The 19,031-nt window shown below is 41.6% G+C and overlaps 1 protein-coding gene across 1 annotated transcript in view; it reads left to right on the forward strand.

The window, feature by feature from the left end:
* The window catches only part of THSD4 (thrombospondin type 1 domain containing 4), a 558,493-nt gene that overhangs the window by 9,432 nt on the left and 530,030 nt on the right, over positions 1-19,031 (forward strand). The window contains exon 2 of the mRNA XM_029236987.1: positions 7,628-7,697. Coding sequence (XP_029092820.1) covers positions 7,628-7,697 — 70 coding nt within the window. The remainder of the gene's footprint in view (positions 1-7,627; positions 7,698-19,031) is intronic.

Raw genomic sequence — 19,031 nt, forward strand, 5'->3', positions numbered from 1 at the left:
AGGCAGGGCTGAGTTGGTGTAGGCCACATCTAAACCACTATCCAGGTGATGCTTAATAAATATTTGTTGAATATTGAATGAATAAGTTAATAATTATCCTTCGTGTGAGAGAAAAAATGGAGAAGATTCTTCTTTCCTGATTAGGATCTTCAGTTAACTATAAAAGTAGGTTAAAGCAGAAGATCATACAAATGATATAGACACACACCTTTAACAGTTTGTTTTTAACTTAAAACACATGTACATTCACTCACCAAGTTTTTAATATGGGGGCCAAGGACTTTTCTTTGAGCGTGAACCCCTGATTGTCTTTCTTGCACAAACCACACCCGTAAGCATTATCTGAGGTTTCCATCTGGGTTTCTTTAAAGTGGAATGGGAATCTAAAGACATTTGCAAAGCAATCTGAGTATAGAATGATTCTGGATTTTTATTATTTTTGCCCCTAATCATTTACAGTTGTCTCATCCACACCTAATTTGCCAGTTTTTTTTTGTTTTTTTTGGCAACTTGCCTTTATTGAGTCTTTCCAAAGCATTCAGCTTCGTTTGTGTAGAAACAACTACCAACTACTCTTTCTTTTTGCATTCTGCTTCATGGACCTGTGTACTATTTGAATATTTTATGTAATTACAAAGCCCTGGCATCGTCAATTTTGGGACCATGGTTAAACTCCATATAAACACAACTTGTCTGGTAGATGCAGAAGAGTGCAAGTGTACCAAGGAAGAACCTGCTGGAATCTTTTGTGGGAAGCCCGGTAGGAGCCATCTGAATGGTAGGCATAGAGGCTAGCAGGAAATAAAATAGATTTTTGGAGGACTGCCCTGGCAAACCCACCCCTATAAAATGATGGCAGGCTTTCAGACAGTATTGATTTTTCTTTATGCCTGGCACAGTCCTACACCTGGCTCTCATCCTCATCACTCAGAACTTGACTGTGGGATTTGCTAGAACCTTCTGTACCAAAAAGGGTTCAGTGGAGTCAAGGTGTGATCATTGAGCTGCCAACTACCTGTTCCTTGTATACTCGAGTGAATTTATATGACTCAGGTTAACATTGGCACCCCTCTCACCCCGGGATCAGAATCAATATCTCCAACTTGTAGAAACCCACCTTTTAGGATTGTCTTTTTCCTTCCCCAAGTTCTGTTTTTCCAACAGAGAATTCTGGGATGTACTTAGAAGACACTTTCCTGATGAAAGTGTCGGTCACAGCAGCACTTTGTATTTCTTGGTGACTGGCATTTCCTCTCTCTCATTTTCCTTTCTCCCCTCACTTCATTCTCTCCTTGCATTCTTTTATTCACTTGCTACTGATTAGCCCTGAGTTTGGACCAAGAAGGCGCTGGTCATTCTGCTTGCTGCAAAGATGTATCAGAACTGTTTCCTCAAGAAGCCTACCATGGAGCAGGGGAATTTACCAAAGGGTCTTGTGTCTTCAAAAGCTGTGCTGTGGGGCTTCCCTGATGGTGCAGTGGTTGAGAATCTGCCTGCCAATGCAGGGGACATGGGTTCGAGCCCTGGTCTGGGAAGATCCCACATGCTGCAGAGCAACTGGGCCCGTGAACCACAACTACTGAGCCTGTGCGTCTGGAGCCTGTGCTCCGCAACAAGAGAGGCCGCGATAGTGAAAGGCCCACGCACCGCGATGAGGAGTGGCCCCCGCTCGCCGCAACTAGAGAAAGCCCTCGCACAGAAATGAAGACCCAACACAGCCAAAAATAAATAAATAAATTAAAAAAAAAAAAAAAAAAAAAAGCTGTGCTCTGACAGAACACCTCACTTTTCTAGAGACCCCAGTCCAGAAAACGCAAATGGCTGTGAGAATTGAGAGGCTGGAAATAAGCAATAAAAACCAATATGCAATTAGAATAGGTGTCCCTAAGTCCATGCTCTAAAATGGAAACATTTACTCCACGAAAGCCAGGCAGGCCTTTTCCCTGAGCTGGTTTGATCTTGGCTTGGCTGCAGCTTGGTTGTCTAACGGTTTCCGAGGCCAAGGCGGACCTGAAGGAAGCCGAGTTAAGAGGCGCAGGCTCATCTGTAGGAAGGTAAGCGAAGCCTGCCTGAGGGTAGGGAAGAGCTGGCCAAGGGCCAACTGGATTCAGAAAGCCTCAGGCTTCCACGGTGCCCTCAGGCTGCTGTGCTCCAAGGCCGCCGCCTTATGCCACACAAATTGATTAATACTCACTCTGGTGACTCTGAGCCATCGAAACAAGGTTGCCTAAGCGCAGCAGACTCTGTATGAGAAAGCAGGGCAAAGAAACAGAATGTATTTTTTTTTAAGTTTGGGATTTCCATGGTAAGCTTCAATTATTTTAAAATTTAGACTCTTGTCTAGTGAGAGTGGATGCATGAAGTTTTACTGTATCCACTTATTTTCTGATTATTTTTTGCAAGCAACGACAGAAAGTAAAACAGACGTGTGACGCCACAGCCTTATACAGACTGCGGAAGAAAAGTGATGTAATAAAATGGCAAATGCTTGGTTTCAAGGTGTGTTGTGTCCTAGGAGCCCCCAGAGCACAGTGGTTAAGGGTCCAGGCCAAGAATCTGACTTTGGGCATTGAAATCAGGCTTTGCCACTCATCAGGTGTGTGTGCCCTTCAATAAATGACTCTTAGCCTTTCTGTGCCTCAAATTCCTCACCTGAAAAATGGGTATAATCAAAGTGTCTGATAGGATGGTTTTGACAATTAAATGAAATAATACTTGTAAGCGTTGAGATCAGTGGTAACCACGTAGTCTTCTGGCTAATGTCATTTGTAACCCATCTCCTTCTCTTGCTGCCTTTACTCTTTAACTGCTGTCAGAGGAAGGCAGAGGGTTGAGCTGAACACGGTAAAATGCACGCTTAGCAAAAATGTTTGCAGGTGGAGATTTCACTTCGATGCTAAGATTTTGGCTCTCTTTTGTGAAGGTCAGTATAATTTTATTCATGATCAGCTTGCTCCCAAAATATCTCCTGGGTTGTATTAACTGAAAAGGAAAAAAGTAAGTTTTTTTATTTTTTATTTTTTGCTCTTTTGCTTGTTTTGTGACTTAATATGCTCAAGTGGCATTGAATTCATTGAGATAATCCGAGGTACACAGAGGCTGTGACATGATCCACCCTCACTGGAGTCAAGGATGATTGGGGGAGGGGGGTGGGAAGGGGTTGGCCCAGGCGAATACACAAGGGCAGAGTCCCAGTTCTGTGATGTCAATCTTGTACCAAATTTCAGCGGGCATTATTTTCTACAGGAAATGAAATGTTAGAGCGTTTCAAATCTAGAACAGGGCTGGGTAAACGGCATAACTTTTGTTGTTGTTCTGATTGGTGTGAAATGTTGGGCTGCTTCTCCTGCAAGGTGAATCGGAAAGTCTCGCTAGAAATGTGGCTTCCGCCACCGCTTGGAGGGGAGAGTGTGATTTGTTTGCCAAAGGCCCTGGTAGCCTTCAATCTGTCAAAACGTTGCAAGCTGGGAGCAGTTTGCCAAAGCAAACTATCAAAGTGGAATAACACACGAGTCGCGCACACACAGACACGCACATGCTCTCCCATTCCCCAAACATTAATTTCGAATTGGGTCAGGAGGAGCAAGGGTTTGGGCCAGGTTGTCAGTGTTTTAAAGAGCTGTGGGCACAGCTATGGACTAGCAATTAGACAGGTATGTGCGAGCAGGCTGAGGTGTCCTAAAACGGAGTCTACAGAGTAGGGGTGGGAACCTTACAGCCCTTGGCCGAGTTTCATCTGGCCCCTGGGGTTATATATTGCTCTGGCTGGTGTGATTGCAGCCCAAAGAATAATTTCCCCTCTAGGGGAATTTATTCTATTCCATTCAGAGCAGAGCCCATTTACTAACTAAGGTTTTATTCCAGCAAGAATTTTATTGGGTATCCCTATGCATTTTAGCCTCACTGGGGCCCAGCTTGATGAAGAGAAGAAGCATCTGAACATCTAAACATAACTTGCGTAGCATTTTTGCAACAAAAGCACCAACAAGCATCCTGCTGCCAGACCTTGTGTAAATCCTATGAGGATGAATTTTTGGAAAGTCACGTAGAGACTCAAACGCACACTGATTCTTATAAATCCCTCCTAAAAGAGCTTTGCAAAGCTCCCAAAGTTACTTTGGACATTTTGAAATCCATTAATCCACACTCTTTCCACTTATCTTGAAATTTCACAGGTCATAAGAGGATGAAGCCTCATTCATTAAATCAATGAATTAAGCTCTTCCTATGTAGCAGATACTTTCCGAGGTGCTGGGAGATAAAGTAGTAACAAAACAGACTCCCTGATCTCGTGGACCTTATATCCTAGTGGGCAGAGGAAGAAATTTAAGTGAATAAAGACATCCTATGTGAAATGGAAAGTGCTGTGGAGAAAGAGAAGTAGGCTGGGCTGGGAGAGGAAGTCCTGTTTTATGTAGGGTCAGGGAAGCCTTATGGAGAAGAGACACCTTTGGGCAGACACCTGAACGTGGGGAGGGAAGGAGCTGTAACCATATCTGGGAGTAGAGTTGACCAGGCAACCCTAGAATGCAGTCCCTCCAAGACAACAGGAAACCTAGAATTTTCCCTTCTCCCATCTTTCACTCTCTCTCCCACTCCAAGTCCCCCGACTGTTATGGAAGTGCAGCCTGGGATGAGTGGTTATGCAAAACGGCTCCTGATTGCATTACAAATATGTGGCTTAGGTGTGTGCCAAGAACTTTGAGGGGCTGAGGTGTAACGCATTTCTGGAGCTGCTGTTTGTTTTCTTAACAAAACCACACCAATCTGGTTTTCTTTTTAAATGAGTAAACAGTGCCAGAATGTGTTACAAATGATTCAGATTTGTAGGCACGGCTTCATAAGGTGCTTTCTTGCGCATGAACTCATTTGAGGTAGGCGGGGCGGGTTCTATTATTCCCATGTTACAGATGAAGAAACTGAGGTGCAGAGGTGCTTTGCCCAAGGTCATGTAACCAAGGAGCACAAGGTTGTATCCAGTAAGGATACAACTAGAAAAATAACTGTTCTTTTCCCATCACTGTGTTCACACCCACTCCTTTTGATACCCCTGCCCCGTGCCTGGAAGACAGCTTAGGCAGTTTTCTGGTCCATTGCAGGCTTAATGAGCAGTCTCTCTTTCAAGTATCAAAAGGCCCCAAAAGATGTGTGTATGTGAGGGAGGGGGTAGCTTTAATGGTTGAATGCCCATCCTTCTAGAAGTTTTAGTTTTCCTTCAGTAGCTTTAGCTTTTGTTTTCCTTGAGTACTTTCTGGGTGAATCTAAGGCATCAGTAACTTCACCATCCAGGCGTGCACCCTTAGCCCCCTGTGTGCCGAGCAGCACAGATCCGTGTGCCTGTGCCTTGGACAGTACAGAGAGAGAACATTTCCATTGTTGTAGAAAGTTCTCTTGGACAGCACTGGCCTAGAGCCTCAGCAAGTTTTAAATCATTCTTTGATTCTTTTCACCACTAATTTTATATTTTTCTGAATAGATTCCTTACTTGGAAGGATTTCATGTACAGATATGCTACATTAAAAGAAAGTCTAGTCAGATATAAAATCTTCAGTCTCTCATCCAATTTAAAGCTTCTTTCTTCCCCCCATCCTGGGCCTGGTCTGGCCTCAGACCCCTGTAGTGGGAAGAGAGGGCTTGGCTGTTTCTTCACACTCTTAGTTCCCCTCTGTGCCCCGCTCCCTCTGGTCCTCATTAGTTCCTCCAGGACAGAGCAGGGGAGGGGACAGATAGCTGGGCAAAGAGGATCTCAATAGCATCAGTGCCCGCTGTCATCTGGTGTTGCTGTCCTGGCTTGGCTGATGTTATGTTGTGGATTCTCCTCTCAGGGTCCTTTGGTTGGTCCTTTGGAGAACCTCCCCCTCACTGGGATCTCCTGTTGCTCATGCCCTGGTTCAGGCTGTGCGAGAACTGGCTGCCTCTTTATCCCGCCTCCCCCAGCTCCCGGGCCCCATGGGTACGCACCACACATCACCTGTCTTTTGGTGAGCGATCTGCTTTGATGAGGTCCTTGCCAGAGGACCTGAGTCCTGCTTTCCATGGGAGAACTCCAGCTTTCCTTGCCCCTTTAAGCTCCAGGTACGTAGGCTGCTCCCACCCCAGCCCTCTCGCACCGCTCCGCCCTCCTAGACACTCCAGCCAGGTTTTGGCCTTTAAATACGTTTCAGGGGAAAGCCAAGCACCGCGCCTTATACCCCAAACCCAGGGGGTCCAGATCAAGCTCTCGAATGGTAGCCCTCCTTGTTTGGCTGGGAAGAGTTCCAACTTTTCCTCCCCTAAGGGGAGTGGAGGGGCTGTGCTCAGCATTCCTGCATCCCTAGCAAACTTCTCCCATTCACCAGCCCACACCCCACTCCTTGCTCAGCCTGAAGGTTTAGGGTGAGGGGCTGCGGGACAGGATGGGTGGGGGCAGAGGGAGGCATCTCCGTTTCTGGTCCTGAGTACACGGTGCAGCCCTTCTCTTTGGAACGTGTGTGTATGTCATCCCGTTGGTTCTTAGCTTTGGGACTTCAGTGCAACTCTAAGACAACAACAAAAAGGATACATGGAACACCTTGGTGCATATCCCTTCCCCCTGCTTCTTGTCCCACCACACGGTCTTTAACCAGTCCGGCCACATCCATTCTGTGTGTTCTGTAGGACCGGTCTCATTTTCAGGCACAGTGAGGGTTAGGGTGGAATTTAGGGTTCTCAGAGATGGTGGGAGATTTTCTAGCTCCACAGGCCTTACCCCCCAGATTCACACAGGTATTCCTCATGCCCGCCTCTACACAGTGAGTTTTCCTTTGGACAAGGGCATGTTTCACATCTCTCAGTTATGTTAGAGGCCTCAAAAAGGTTGAGAAGCACTGGGTTACCTAACTGCCCTCAGGGTTAAACCCTTAAAAGAAGGATTCAAGGGCTTCCCGGCTGGCGCAGTGGTTGAGACAGATGGGAATGGCGGAGTTGGGATTCTGGCCTCGATGTGTTTGAATCCAAAGCTTCACGCTCTCCCAGCATACCCTGCTGTCTCGGGGCCAGCTGGCTCCTATTTCTACACCTTCTCTTTATTTGATGACAAGCCTTAATCAGGGCTGGTGACAGTGGGGCTTAACACAGCTAATCCCACCCATGGAGAAGCATATCTGACACTAAAAGCCCAAGGACGGGCAGAGGAATGGTTCCGAGGAAAGCCTGGAATGAGGGAGAGGAACTTCCCTTGGAGAAGCTGCCCCCCTTCTGGCCTGACCTTACCACCTCCACGAGGACCAAGCATGCACGAGCACTTACTCTGTACCAGGGCACGGTGTGTTATCTGATACAGGCCTCCCCAGACCTCCAGCCAGCTTCTGTGGTATCCCCATCTTACAAGGGAGGAGACTGAGGCTCAAAGAGGTTAAATGTCCTGACTTGGAAACCTTGCCGGTAAGCGGTAAAGTGGGGTTTGATCCCAAGTCTGCCTCATGCCACAGCCCCGCCCGCAGCTGTCTCCTCTCCTGCGGAGCCCTTTGCATCTTCACTGGGTCACATCCAGGGCCTGGGTTGCACTGTGCTCTCCCTTCCGGTGACGAGACGGAGATGCGCCTTCTGCTGGATGCTGCTGCCTGGAATATACTCACAAGCCCTGCCTGTTGCTGTTTTTCTTTCTCAGTGTCCTGGGTTCCCTCCTGCTTCTTGGATTCCAGCTCGTCTGCCCACAGCCCTCCACTGAACACAGAAAGGTAAGCCACGGCCGTTCAGAGGCTTTCCTTCTCTGCCCGAGGGCCTGGGGTTGGACCAGTCATCACCACCTTGAGCTTTGTTCTGTTTGGAGGTTGAGTCACCACTGATTCTCAGAGGAAGCACCATTCATAGGATGTTCACCAGTCTTCCTATCCTTCCGAAGTTCTTGATCTTCAAAATGAAGCTGGTGCCCAGAGTCAGTCTCTGATCCGAAAGCAGTGCTGGCTTTGTAGCCCGTGTCCATTAGAGTGGGGCAGTTAAGGAGAGATGAGTGAGCAGACTCTACCTCCCCTAGGGGTGGAGGAGCTTCGGCACGGAGCCTTTACCCCCGCTAGGGGCACCTCAGGGGGATGCGTGTGGATGGTTAGAGACAGAGCTGCAGCTAAAGCTGAGGCTGTAGCCATGTAAGAGCGCCCCTCGGAGGGAGCCATCCGTGATCTTCGGTTAGAAGGACACAGCAGCCAGCGGCCAGGCGGGGGGCGGGGAGGGGAGCAGGGAAATAAGGACCCGGCCCTCTTTTACCTCCTCCCCTCCATCTCCTGCTGCTGACTCCCTAAACCTGAATCCAACCAAAGGACAGAAGACAGAAAACTCCCTTAATGCAGTGCCCAAAGGCCAGCCTCCTGGGCAACAGGGCTGGGTGGAGAAGGGTGGACAGAGCATCTGGAGGGACAAACGGACAGTAGCAGGCATGCTTCCCTTCAGGCTCTGTGTGTTTCATAGTAAAGGAATTATTCACTGCTGCCTAAACAAGCCCAATGCTGTCCTGCAACAGAGCACTTGTGTGATTAATATTTCCTGAGAAACAGATGCATGATATGACTTCGGGAGGGTCCCTAAAATCCCTTTCTCCTACCTAGGAACTCCTTATGTCTACAGGTAATGAAATGCAGATACTTCTGAGAGGACCCATAGGTCAGTCATTTGTATCTAACTGTGACTGTGTTGGTTGGAACCTTTCCTAGAGGGGCTTTTCATAGGTGAAGTCCAGGAGAGAAGGGGGCCAAGAAGAGAGTATGTGTACAGGTTTGCCTAGATATGCACCTTCTTGGGAGAAGTTCTTGATGTTCTTGTCTGATTAGTCTGATTTATCTTAGGTCTGTGGGTTATGTTCTGACTTTGTCTTTCTGGGCCAGATGTGAACCTGTATTGTGTCATGTCCCCCATAGGGTGTCAGCTCCATGAAGGTGGGATCTTACCTGTCTTGTTCACTCCCCAATTTCCACCTCCTGGAATACAGCCTGGCCTGTTGTAGGTGCTCAATAAAATACTTGCTGAAAGACTGACTGAATGAATGGAAAACATGGCCAAGATCTAAGCATCATTTTATTGGAGTCACTTGGCAATTTACACCCCTTTTACTGTACTGCATCATCCCCGTTCATGATTTCAAGAGTCAGAGAGGACAACTCTGATAGATTGAATGTTTGTGTCCTCCCTGCCCCCCAGGTTGGTGTGTTGAAACCTAAACCCCTATATGATGGTATTTGGAGGTGGGACCTTTGGGAGGTGATTAGGTGACGGAGTGGGGTCCTCATGAATGGGATTAGTGCCCTTGTTAGCGTTATGGGAGAGCTTGCTGCCCCACTGTGCGAGGATACAAGGAGAAGTCTGCACCCCGGAGGTTGGCACTGTGCTGGCACTCTGACCTCGGACATCTAGACTTCAGAACTATGAGAAATCAATTTCTGTTCTTTATAAGCCACTCAGTCTATGATATTCTGTTTTAGCAGCTCAAACGGACTAAGACAAAAATCGGCACTGAGAAGTGGCGGTGCTGCTATAACAAATACCTAAAACGTGGAAGTGGCATTGGAATTGGGTAATGGGTAGAGGCTGGAGGAATTTTGAAGTGCATGTTAGAAAAAGCCTATGTTGCCATGAATGGACTTTTAAAGGCGATTCGGGTGAGAGCTGAGAAAGAAAAGAGGGGAGCTCAATCTTCCCAGAGAATACCTAAGTAATCCCGAATAAAATATTGGTAGAAATATGGAGGTTAAAGGCCATTCTGATGGGGTCTCAGATGGAAATGAGGAACACGTTATTGGAAACTGGAGGAAAGGCTGTGCTTGTTATAAAGTGGCAGAGAACTTGGCTTGTTCCTGTTCTGGTGTTTTGTGGCAGGTAGAACTTGCAAGTGATGAAATTAGATATTTAGCCAAAGAAATCTAAGCAAAGTGTTGAAGGAGTGACCTGGTTTCTCTTGACTGCTCATAGTAAAAAGTGAGAAGAGAAAAATGACTTAAAGATGGAACTGTTAACTGGAAAGGAAGCAGAACACAGAACTTAAAGATTTTGGAAAATCTTCAGCAGATCCGTATTGAAAAGATTGAGAAAGCCTGTCCAGGGAAGGATACTACGGGTGTGGTTGAGAGACCGTTTGATAAGGCAGTTAGTCAGTTATCTTGACAGACGCCAGGAGCTATTTATTGTCCAGGACAGTGGAAGAATGCAAAGGGGGCTGCAGTGCCTTCCAGATCTGGCTCATCTCCGCATCACCTCGCTTGGCGGTTTCCACTCCCCACACTCACTCCGAGCTCCTCAGCTGCGCCAGGAGCTGCTCCAGTGGGCCGGGGAAGGGTCTGGGCTGTGCCCAGCAGAGCCTTGGGGGCATGACTGCCTCCACCCAGATTTCAAAGGACAAGGCTTGAGCCCAGGTCCCAGGACCCCAACCTTGGAGAACCACAGTGGGGGCAAGGCAGCCTGGAACTTTGGGGCCCCAACCCGTGCAGGTAGGACCATGGGCCCAGTGGGCCTGGAAGGCAGAGCATGGAGCCAAAGAGGATTATTCTTAAGCCTTTATGGAATTTCCCCGGGTGGGATTTGGACTTTCTTCTTTCCTCGTTCTCCCATTTGGAATGGGAATGTCTCTCCTGTGCCTGTCTTACCGTTGTATTTTGGAAGCACATAACATGTTTGATGTCACATATTCACAGCTGGAGAGCAATCTGCTTCAGGAAGAATCATACCTTGAGTCTCACCTATATCTGATTTAGGTGACATTTAGATGAGACTCTGGGCCTAGAGTTTAATAATGATGCTGGAACCAGTTAAGACTTTCAGGGTTACTGGAATGGAATGAATGTATTTTGCTTGCAAGAAGAGTGTGAATTGTGGGGGCCCAGGGATGGAATGCTATAGACCAAATGTGTCCCCGCAAATTCATTTGTTGAAACTTAATCCCCAGTGTGATGATATTTGGAGGTGGAGCCTTTGGGAGGTGATTAGGTCAGGAGGAGATAAATGCCCTTATAAAAAAGGTCCCAGAGGGATCTCTAACCTCCTCTGCTATGTGAGGACACAGGGAGAACATTGCTGTCAGTGAACCAGGAAACAGGTTCTCCTCAGACACCAAATCCACAGGCCCCTTAATCTTGGACATCCCAGACTCCAAAATTGTGAAAAATAAATTTAAGTTTTCCATAAACAACACAGTCTATAGTATTTTTGTTATAGCAGCTGGATCAGACTAAGACAACTGTCTATTTTCATTATTATGTTGTATTATTTATTAGTGTTCAGGGTTAATCAGGGTTGTTAATCCTAATAGTTGAATCAATCTACCGGTGTTCTTTTTTTTTTTTGCTGTTATTCAAATAGACCGTCATACCTGAAAATGTTTTATAAATGGTCAATTTACTTTGCTGTTTCTCTTAATTTTTCAAGTTAGCCTGAATGATATAAATGTAGCCTGAACAAAAGGTTCACAAAAAGGTATTGCCTCCATATTTCTTTCTTTTTCTTTTTTTAATGATGTTTATTCTCTTTACCAAGCTGTACCATAATGTGCTTGGTAAGCCTCCATATTTCTTAAAGAAAATATTTGTTCATAAATCAAAAAAAATGATTTATGAATGACTTTAGAATATTGAATTTAAAAATTGAGCAAAAAGTTTCACATCTTGGTGTATGGTTCCTCCTTGTCAAAATATTAAAAACTTTGCAGTAGAAAGTTAAATTAAATAAATTATTTTTTCAAAATAATGTATAGATTCCTTTACTTGGAAAACATGCATTTTAGGACAGTTTTTCGATATAATTATATGCATTTTAGCTGCCAGGATCATTGTCATTGTCATTCACCCCAGAGAAGAAAAGACTCAGTGCTTTCTTGGGTGGTGAATTTCTTCTTGACATTTTATTGGAGCTCTGTGGAGCTGTGACTGTCATCCTGCCTGGCTATATCCCCAAAATCCTGGAGCACAAGCAGCACTGGCAGTAGTAGCATCCATTTATTTCTGCAACATAAGAAATAAGGAGATACTTATTAAAACAGGGGTTGGAAATGTTTTTCCATAAATGACCAGTTGTGACTATTTTAGGCTTTCTGGGCTACAAAGTCTCTGTCACAACTAGTCAGCTCTGCTTTTGTAGCACAAAAGCAGCAATAGATAACATGTAAATAAATGTACATGGCTGTGTTCCAATGAAACTTTATTTACAAAAAACTGGATTTGCCCCATGGCCCGCCATTTGCTAGGCAGTGCTCTAAAGTCGGGTAGAGAGAGGTTAACTGTAATTACTGTATATGTGTTTTGAAGTTGGAAATTGTCTCCTCCTGGGACCTTAAGGAACACAAAGGATTTGAGAAAAAAAAAAAGTATATTTTTTCATTAAAACCTAAGAATTATGATTGCTATCCAATTGTTTTCATTACTTAGACAAATCATAATTGAATTCCTGCTGACTGTTTTGTGGCAAGGTCCACTCTCAATCTGTAGTAGAGAGCAGCAGCAAGAATTAGAAAACCATTTATGGTAAATTCTTAAGGGACAGCATTACTGATTTGTGCATACTGTAGTTTAGTATGCGTATGAAAACTACCCTCTAAAATACATCTCTTTTCCTTTCTCATTTATTATAGCGTGTCCAACTTTAGCATATGGAAGCATTTCTACAGTGTAAGTTATTCTGAGGAAAAGACATAATTTGTAAATTCTGTCAAGTAAACTATGCATTTCTAAATGCTGCTTGGGTGACTGCATACATCTCTGTAAAAACTGTCCCATAATAGTGCAGGAAAAGAGGACTTGGGTGCAGAGTGTAAGTAGCCCGTTTGAGATATTTCTATCCAGAAGTCTTTCTCTCACTTCTGCAACATGGATGGCATCAGAAAGGATTGCTCAGCCTCTGTTCTTGGTAGTTATTTAGTGACACGTGGCAAATGATTTCATTTAAAAAACTCCCTGTGGCTTCATTTGCTGATAAGGTAAGACCAAGAACAAAATAATCTTGACCAAGACTTTAATAAAAACCATATGTTATTAGTACGGGAAAATATGTAGATTGCAGAAAGCTTTTAAGTTAACGAAACTGTTCTGTCTGCTTGACAGACCTTCACTGAGCAAGTTGCTTTATGAGTCATAATGTGTATGGTCAACATAATCTATTTAGGAAAGAATTGTGAAACATCGTATTTTATTCCTACAAATGGAAAAACATACATATACTTTAATCACAGCTGCTTAACTTGTTTTTAAAGTTTACTTTTTAATTAAAAGTATGCATGTTTATTACAGAGAATTTAGAAAACAATGAAAAACAATGAAGAAGGAAATAAAAACTCACTCCTAGGGCCACCAGCCAAAGAGAAGTGCTCTTCAATCTGTTATTTATAGAAACTCTAAAACAAGCAAACAAACTGAAAACACCCAGACACGCTACAGAATGAAGAAAGGGTGAAGTAAAATATTTGTTTTGCTAACTGATTCGCAAGCCACACTGTGAATAGCAGGGGACCTTGTAATGGGTTTAGAGCCTACTATTACTGTGTGTAGCTATTGACCTCAAATTGCCTCTTGACAATGTCCTACAACTGGATGTTGAACAGAAAGCCTATAGAAGGACAAAAAGAAGTTTTAGGTAACATAAAATTTCTCATATTATTGCTCCTCTATTCAAGAAGGGAGACAACTAATGTTTCCAGAAGAAAATATATGAAAATATGCTGATGATTTGAGGTAGGCAAGGATTTCTTAAACAACACACCAAAAGAACTAACCATGAAAGAACCGGACTTCATTGAAATTGAGGACTTTTGTTTATCAAAATACACCATAAAGAGTGAAAAGATAAGCCATAGACAGGGTGAAGATATTCACAATAATATGTTTGACAAAAGATTCATACTCAGATTGTATAAAGAAACTACTAATCATGAAGAAAAAGTTAAGCAATTCAATTTTAAAATGGGCAAAAGACTTGCAAAGTCACTTCATGTAAGAGGGTATTCTAACGGTCAGTAAGCATATGAAAAGATGCTCAATCAAAATCATTAATTAAGTAAATCATTAGTCCCTAGGGAAATACAAGTTAAAATGAGACACCACCAGAATGGCTAAAATGAACAACACTGACAGTACCAAGTGCTGATGAAGATGTGGAGCAACAGGAACTTTCATACATTGCTGGTGGGAGGTTAAACAGTAAACCCCTTTGGCAGCATATCCTGTTTGGCAGCATATCTTAAAGCTAAACATAGGCTTTTTTTTTAACAACCTGGCTATTCTACTCCTAAGTATTAATATTAACCCAAGAGTGATGAGTGCATGCCTCACCAAAAAAATACACATTAAAAACGTTCATAGAAGTTTATTTACAGTTACTTAAACTTGGAAATAATCCAAAAGTCTATCAGCAAGAGAATGGATAAATAAATTATAATATGTCCATACAAGATAACATTAAACAACAATTAAAAATTAGACGTCTGTTTCCAGCCAAGATGGACCAACAGGGTTCGGATTTACTCTCCCATCTAGAATAAGAGCAAAATGGCCAAGACAGAGCAACAGGGACCAGATTTCCCCTAATCCTCTGACCTGAAACAACCAAAAGAAAATAAAACCAAACAACATATATGAAGCAGTGTTTTTCAAAACACTGGACATCAGGCAACAAAAGACAGTGATCCCTCAGAGATGAGAAACAAATCAGTTGAATGTGAAAATTTCCCCAGCTAACTGCTGGGGAAATGGGAATACAGGCAGAACCTTTTGGCCTCCTTGAGTTAAGGAGATGGACTTGACAGTCCAGCAAGATCAAGGTGGAGAGAGTCTGCAGGGCAGAGTACCAGAGAGGAGAGAACTACACAAAGGGAAGACTGCAAGAGATCTGCAGGACTTTCTCCTCAAGGATACAGTGCTGCACTGATCTGTTTTCCTCACATGTGTGAGGAAACAGCCTGAGGCCAGAAGAGAATTGTCAGACAGGATTAAAGGGAACAATGTCTGGTACTCACGCAGGAACAGGAACAGTGACTCTTCCCAGCAGCCAGGCTTTATAAGCTCATAATCCAGGAGGCATTGGAAAGAATACTCAGGAAGCTCTTGCCTTGGTACTGCATTGCTCTGGATATGACAAACAAGTCATAAAAGCACGACTGAAAGGGTCAAACTGTTTCTAAATAACTTAGCTATCCTAGCACAAGTCTCAAGAATATAGGAATATGAAAATATCCAGCACCCAACAAGGTAAATTTTACCAACAAGGTAAAATTCAAGATGCCTGGCATTTAGTCAAAGATTACCAGGCATGTACAGAAGCAGAAAAACATTAGCATTATTCTCCATAATGAGGAGAACAGTCAACCAATTGAAACCAACTCAGAATGACACAGATGTTAGAATTTGAAAACAAGGATATTAAAAGTTATTAAAACTGTATTCCATATATTCAAAAAGTTAAGTAGAGGTTTGGAAAATATAAAAAACACCCATGTCAAACTTCTCGAGATGAAAATGAAAAATACACTGGATGGGATTAATGGAAGATTAGACAGTGCAGAAAAAAAGAGAACTTGAAGATATAGCAATAGAAACTTTCCAAAAAGAATCTAAAAAAAATGAGGAGTATCAGTGACCTCTGGAACAACTTCAGGTGAGTTTTTATATGTACAGTTGGAGTACCAAAAGGAGAAGAGGTGGGGGGGTGACAGAAAAATATTTTTTAAAATATTAGGAAATGTTCTAAATTTGACTAAGACTATGAACCCAAGAATATCAATGAACTCCAAGCACTAGAAACATGAAGAAAATGGCACCCTTACACCATTATCAAACTGCTTAAAATTAGTGATAAAAAGAAAAATTTTAAAGCCCTTAGGGGAAAAAACATTCCATCCACAGAAACAAAGATAAAGATGATAACAGATTCCTTGTCTGCTGTCACTCATGCAAGTGAAGCAGTATCTTTAAAGTACTGAAAGAATACAACTGTCAACCTAGAATTCTATACCCAGAAAAAACAACTTTCAAAAAATGAAAGGAAAGATGTGTTCAAATATAAATGCTGTACCACACCTGTACCACAAAAATTGTTAAAGGAAGTTCTTTAGGCAGAAGGATAATGATATCAGATAGAAATATAGACCTATACACACAATGAGATGAACCAGAAATAATAACTGCATGGATAAATATATAAGGTTTTGAAAAATTATTTAAATCTCTTTTAAAGATTGACTCCTTAAATGAAAACAATATAATGTGTTGTGGAGTTTATAACATATGTTTCAGTAAAATGTGTGGCAACAATAGTGTAAATGCCAGAAGAAGACAAATGGAAGTGTAGTATTGTAAGGCTCTTATAATATATGTAAAACGGTATATTACTTGAAGGTAGACTGTGATAAGTTAAAGATGTATACTATAAACCTTGAAGTAACAATTCAAGAAACACAACAAAGAATTTTAGCTCAGAAGGAAATAAAATATCGTCATAAAAATACTCCAATAATTCAAAAAAAGGCAGAAATAGAGGGAAAAGAGATGGGACAACTAGAAAACAAATAGCAAGATGATAGACTTAAATATAATTATATTAATAATCACAGAAGCACCTCAACTAAAAGGCAGACTTTGACAGGTTGGATATAAAAAGCAAGACACTCAACTGTATGCTGTTTACAAGAAACACACTTCAACATAAAGACACAAATTAGGTTAAAAGTAAAAGGATGGAAAAAGATATACCATGTTAACACTAGTCAAGAGAAAGCTGGAGAGACTCTATTAATATCAGATACAGTAGATTTCAGAGCAAAGAATATTACCAAGGATAAAAAAAGTCATTTCATAGTGGTAAAGGGGTCAATTCATCAGAGGACATAACAATCCTAAACATTTATGTACCTCATAATAGAGCTTCAAATTACTGAAGCAAAATCTGATATAGCTTCAAGTAGAAACAGAAAAGTCCACAATTACTGTCTGAGATTTTAATACCGCTTTCCTAATACTGGTAGAGCACATAGACAGAAAAATCAGTAAGAATGGAGAAGATTTGACTATGACCATCAATCAACTTGATCAAATGGACATCTGTAGCACATTCCCCCAAACAAAATCTGACATGTATTCTTTTCAGGTGCATGAAGAACACTTACTAAGATAGATCATATTTGGGGCCATAAAGCAAGTCTCAATAGACAGGATTCAAGTCACTGACAGTTTATTCTCTGATCACTGTGGAATTAATTTAGCAATCAGTAAAGAAGATACCTGGAGAATTCCTAAACATTTGGAAATGAAATAAAACACTTCTAAATAATCCATGGGTCAAAGAAGAGATGAAAGAGAAATTAGAAAGTACTTTGACATGAATGAAATTGAAAACACAAAGTATCAGAAATTGTGGGAAGCTGCTAAAACAGCACACAGGGGGAAATTTATATAACTAAATACCTATAAAGACAAAAAAGGTCTCAAATCAGTGACCTCAGCTTCCATTGAGGAAGCAACTAGAAAAAGAATGATTAAACTCAAAGTAAGAAGAAAGGAAATAATAAAGATCAAAGCAGAAACCTATAAGGTAGAAACAGAAAAACCATAAAGGAAACCATTTATTCCAAAAGTTGGTTCTTTGAAAAGATCAATAAAATGGATAAATCTTGAACCAGAATCATCAGGGATAAAAAAATGAAGACACAAATTGTCATTATCGTTATGTCATTATCAGCCTGTCATTATGTTACAGGCTGGTAACATCACCATAGATTCTGTAGATATTAACAGGATAATAAGGGAATATTATTAATACTTTATTCTTATAAATTCAACAAGTTAAATGAAAAAGACAAATCATTTGAAAGATACAGACTACCAAAGCTCACTCAAAAAGAAATAGATAACCTGAATATTCCTATATTTATTAAAGAAATGGAATTTGTAGTTTAAAACCTTCCTGCAAAGAAAACTCCAGGTCCTGATGGCTTTACTAATGAATTCTTACAAGCATTTAAGGAAGAAATAATACTAATTTTACAGAAGCTCTTCCAGAAAAGGGAGGAGAAAGAAAACTTCCCAACTCATTATTCTATGAGAACAGCACTACATACCAAAGCCAAATAAAGATGTTACAAGATAAGAAAACTATAGGCGATTATTCATCATGAACAGAGATACAAAAGCTCTAATTAACATTTTAGCAAATTAAATCCAACATTATAAGAAATGATAATACATCATGAATAAGTGGGCTTCATTCCAGGCATAAGAGTTTGGTTCAACATTTAAAAATGAATTGATATATTTCATCATATTAACAAACTAAAAAAGAAAAACCATATGGCTACCTCATTAAATGCAGAAAAGTTCTGACAAAATCTGACATCCATTCCTGATAAAAGCTCTCAGCAAAGTAGGAATAAAAAGAAACTTGCTATAACCTGGTAAAGGACATCTAGTAACAACCTATAGCTAACCATACTTAATGGTGAAAGACTGAATGCTTTCCTTCTAAGACGGAGAAAAAGACAGCAGTGTTTTCTCTCACCACTTCTACATTGTACTGGAAGTTCTAACCAATGCTGTCAGGCAATGAAAAGAAATAAAATGTATCCGAATTGGAAAGGAAGAAGTAAAATTGTCTTTATTTTCAGACAGCAAAATTGTCTGTAGAAAATCTGATGAAATCTAAAAAAGACTATTAGAATAAGTGAGTTTAAGTAAGTTATTGGATATAAGGTCAATATGCAAAGAGTCAATTGTATTTCTGTCAACTGCCAATGAGTAATAGAAAATTAAGTCAAAAAGAATATCATTTACAACAGCATGAAAAATATGAAATACCTAGGGGTAAATTTGACAAAAGATGTGAAAGACCTATATGCTTATAACTATAAAACATTATTGAGAGAAATTAAAGAAGACTTAAATAAATGGAGAAATATATTGTGTTTATGAGTAAGAAACTCAATATTATTAAGATAACCATTCTCTCTAAATTGATATATAGATTTAACACAATTCCAATAAAATTCCCAGCAGACTTTTTGCAAAAATTAACAAACTCATTAAAAAACCTTTATGAAATGCAGGGGACCTAGAATAGCC

The sequence above is a fragment of the Monodon monoceros genome, unplaced genomic scaffold, assembly GCF_005190385.1.
Source record: "Monodon monoceros isolate NGI ecotype Baffin Bay Population unplaced genomic scaffold, NGI_Narwhal_1 Super_Scaffold_21, whole genome shotgun sequence".
NCBI classification, from domain to species: Eukaryota; Metazoa; Chordata; class Mammalia; order Artiodactyla; family Monodontidae; genus Monodon; species Monodon monoceros.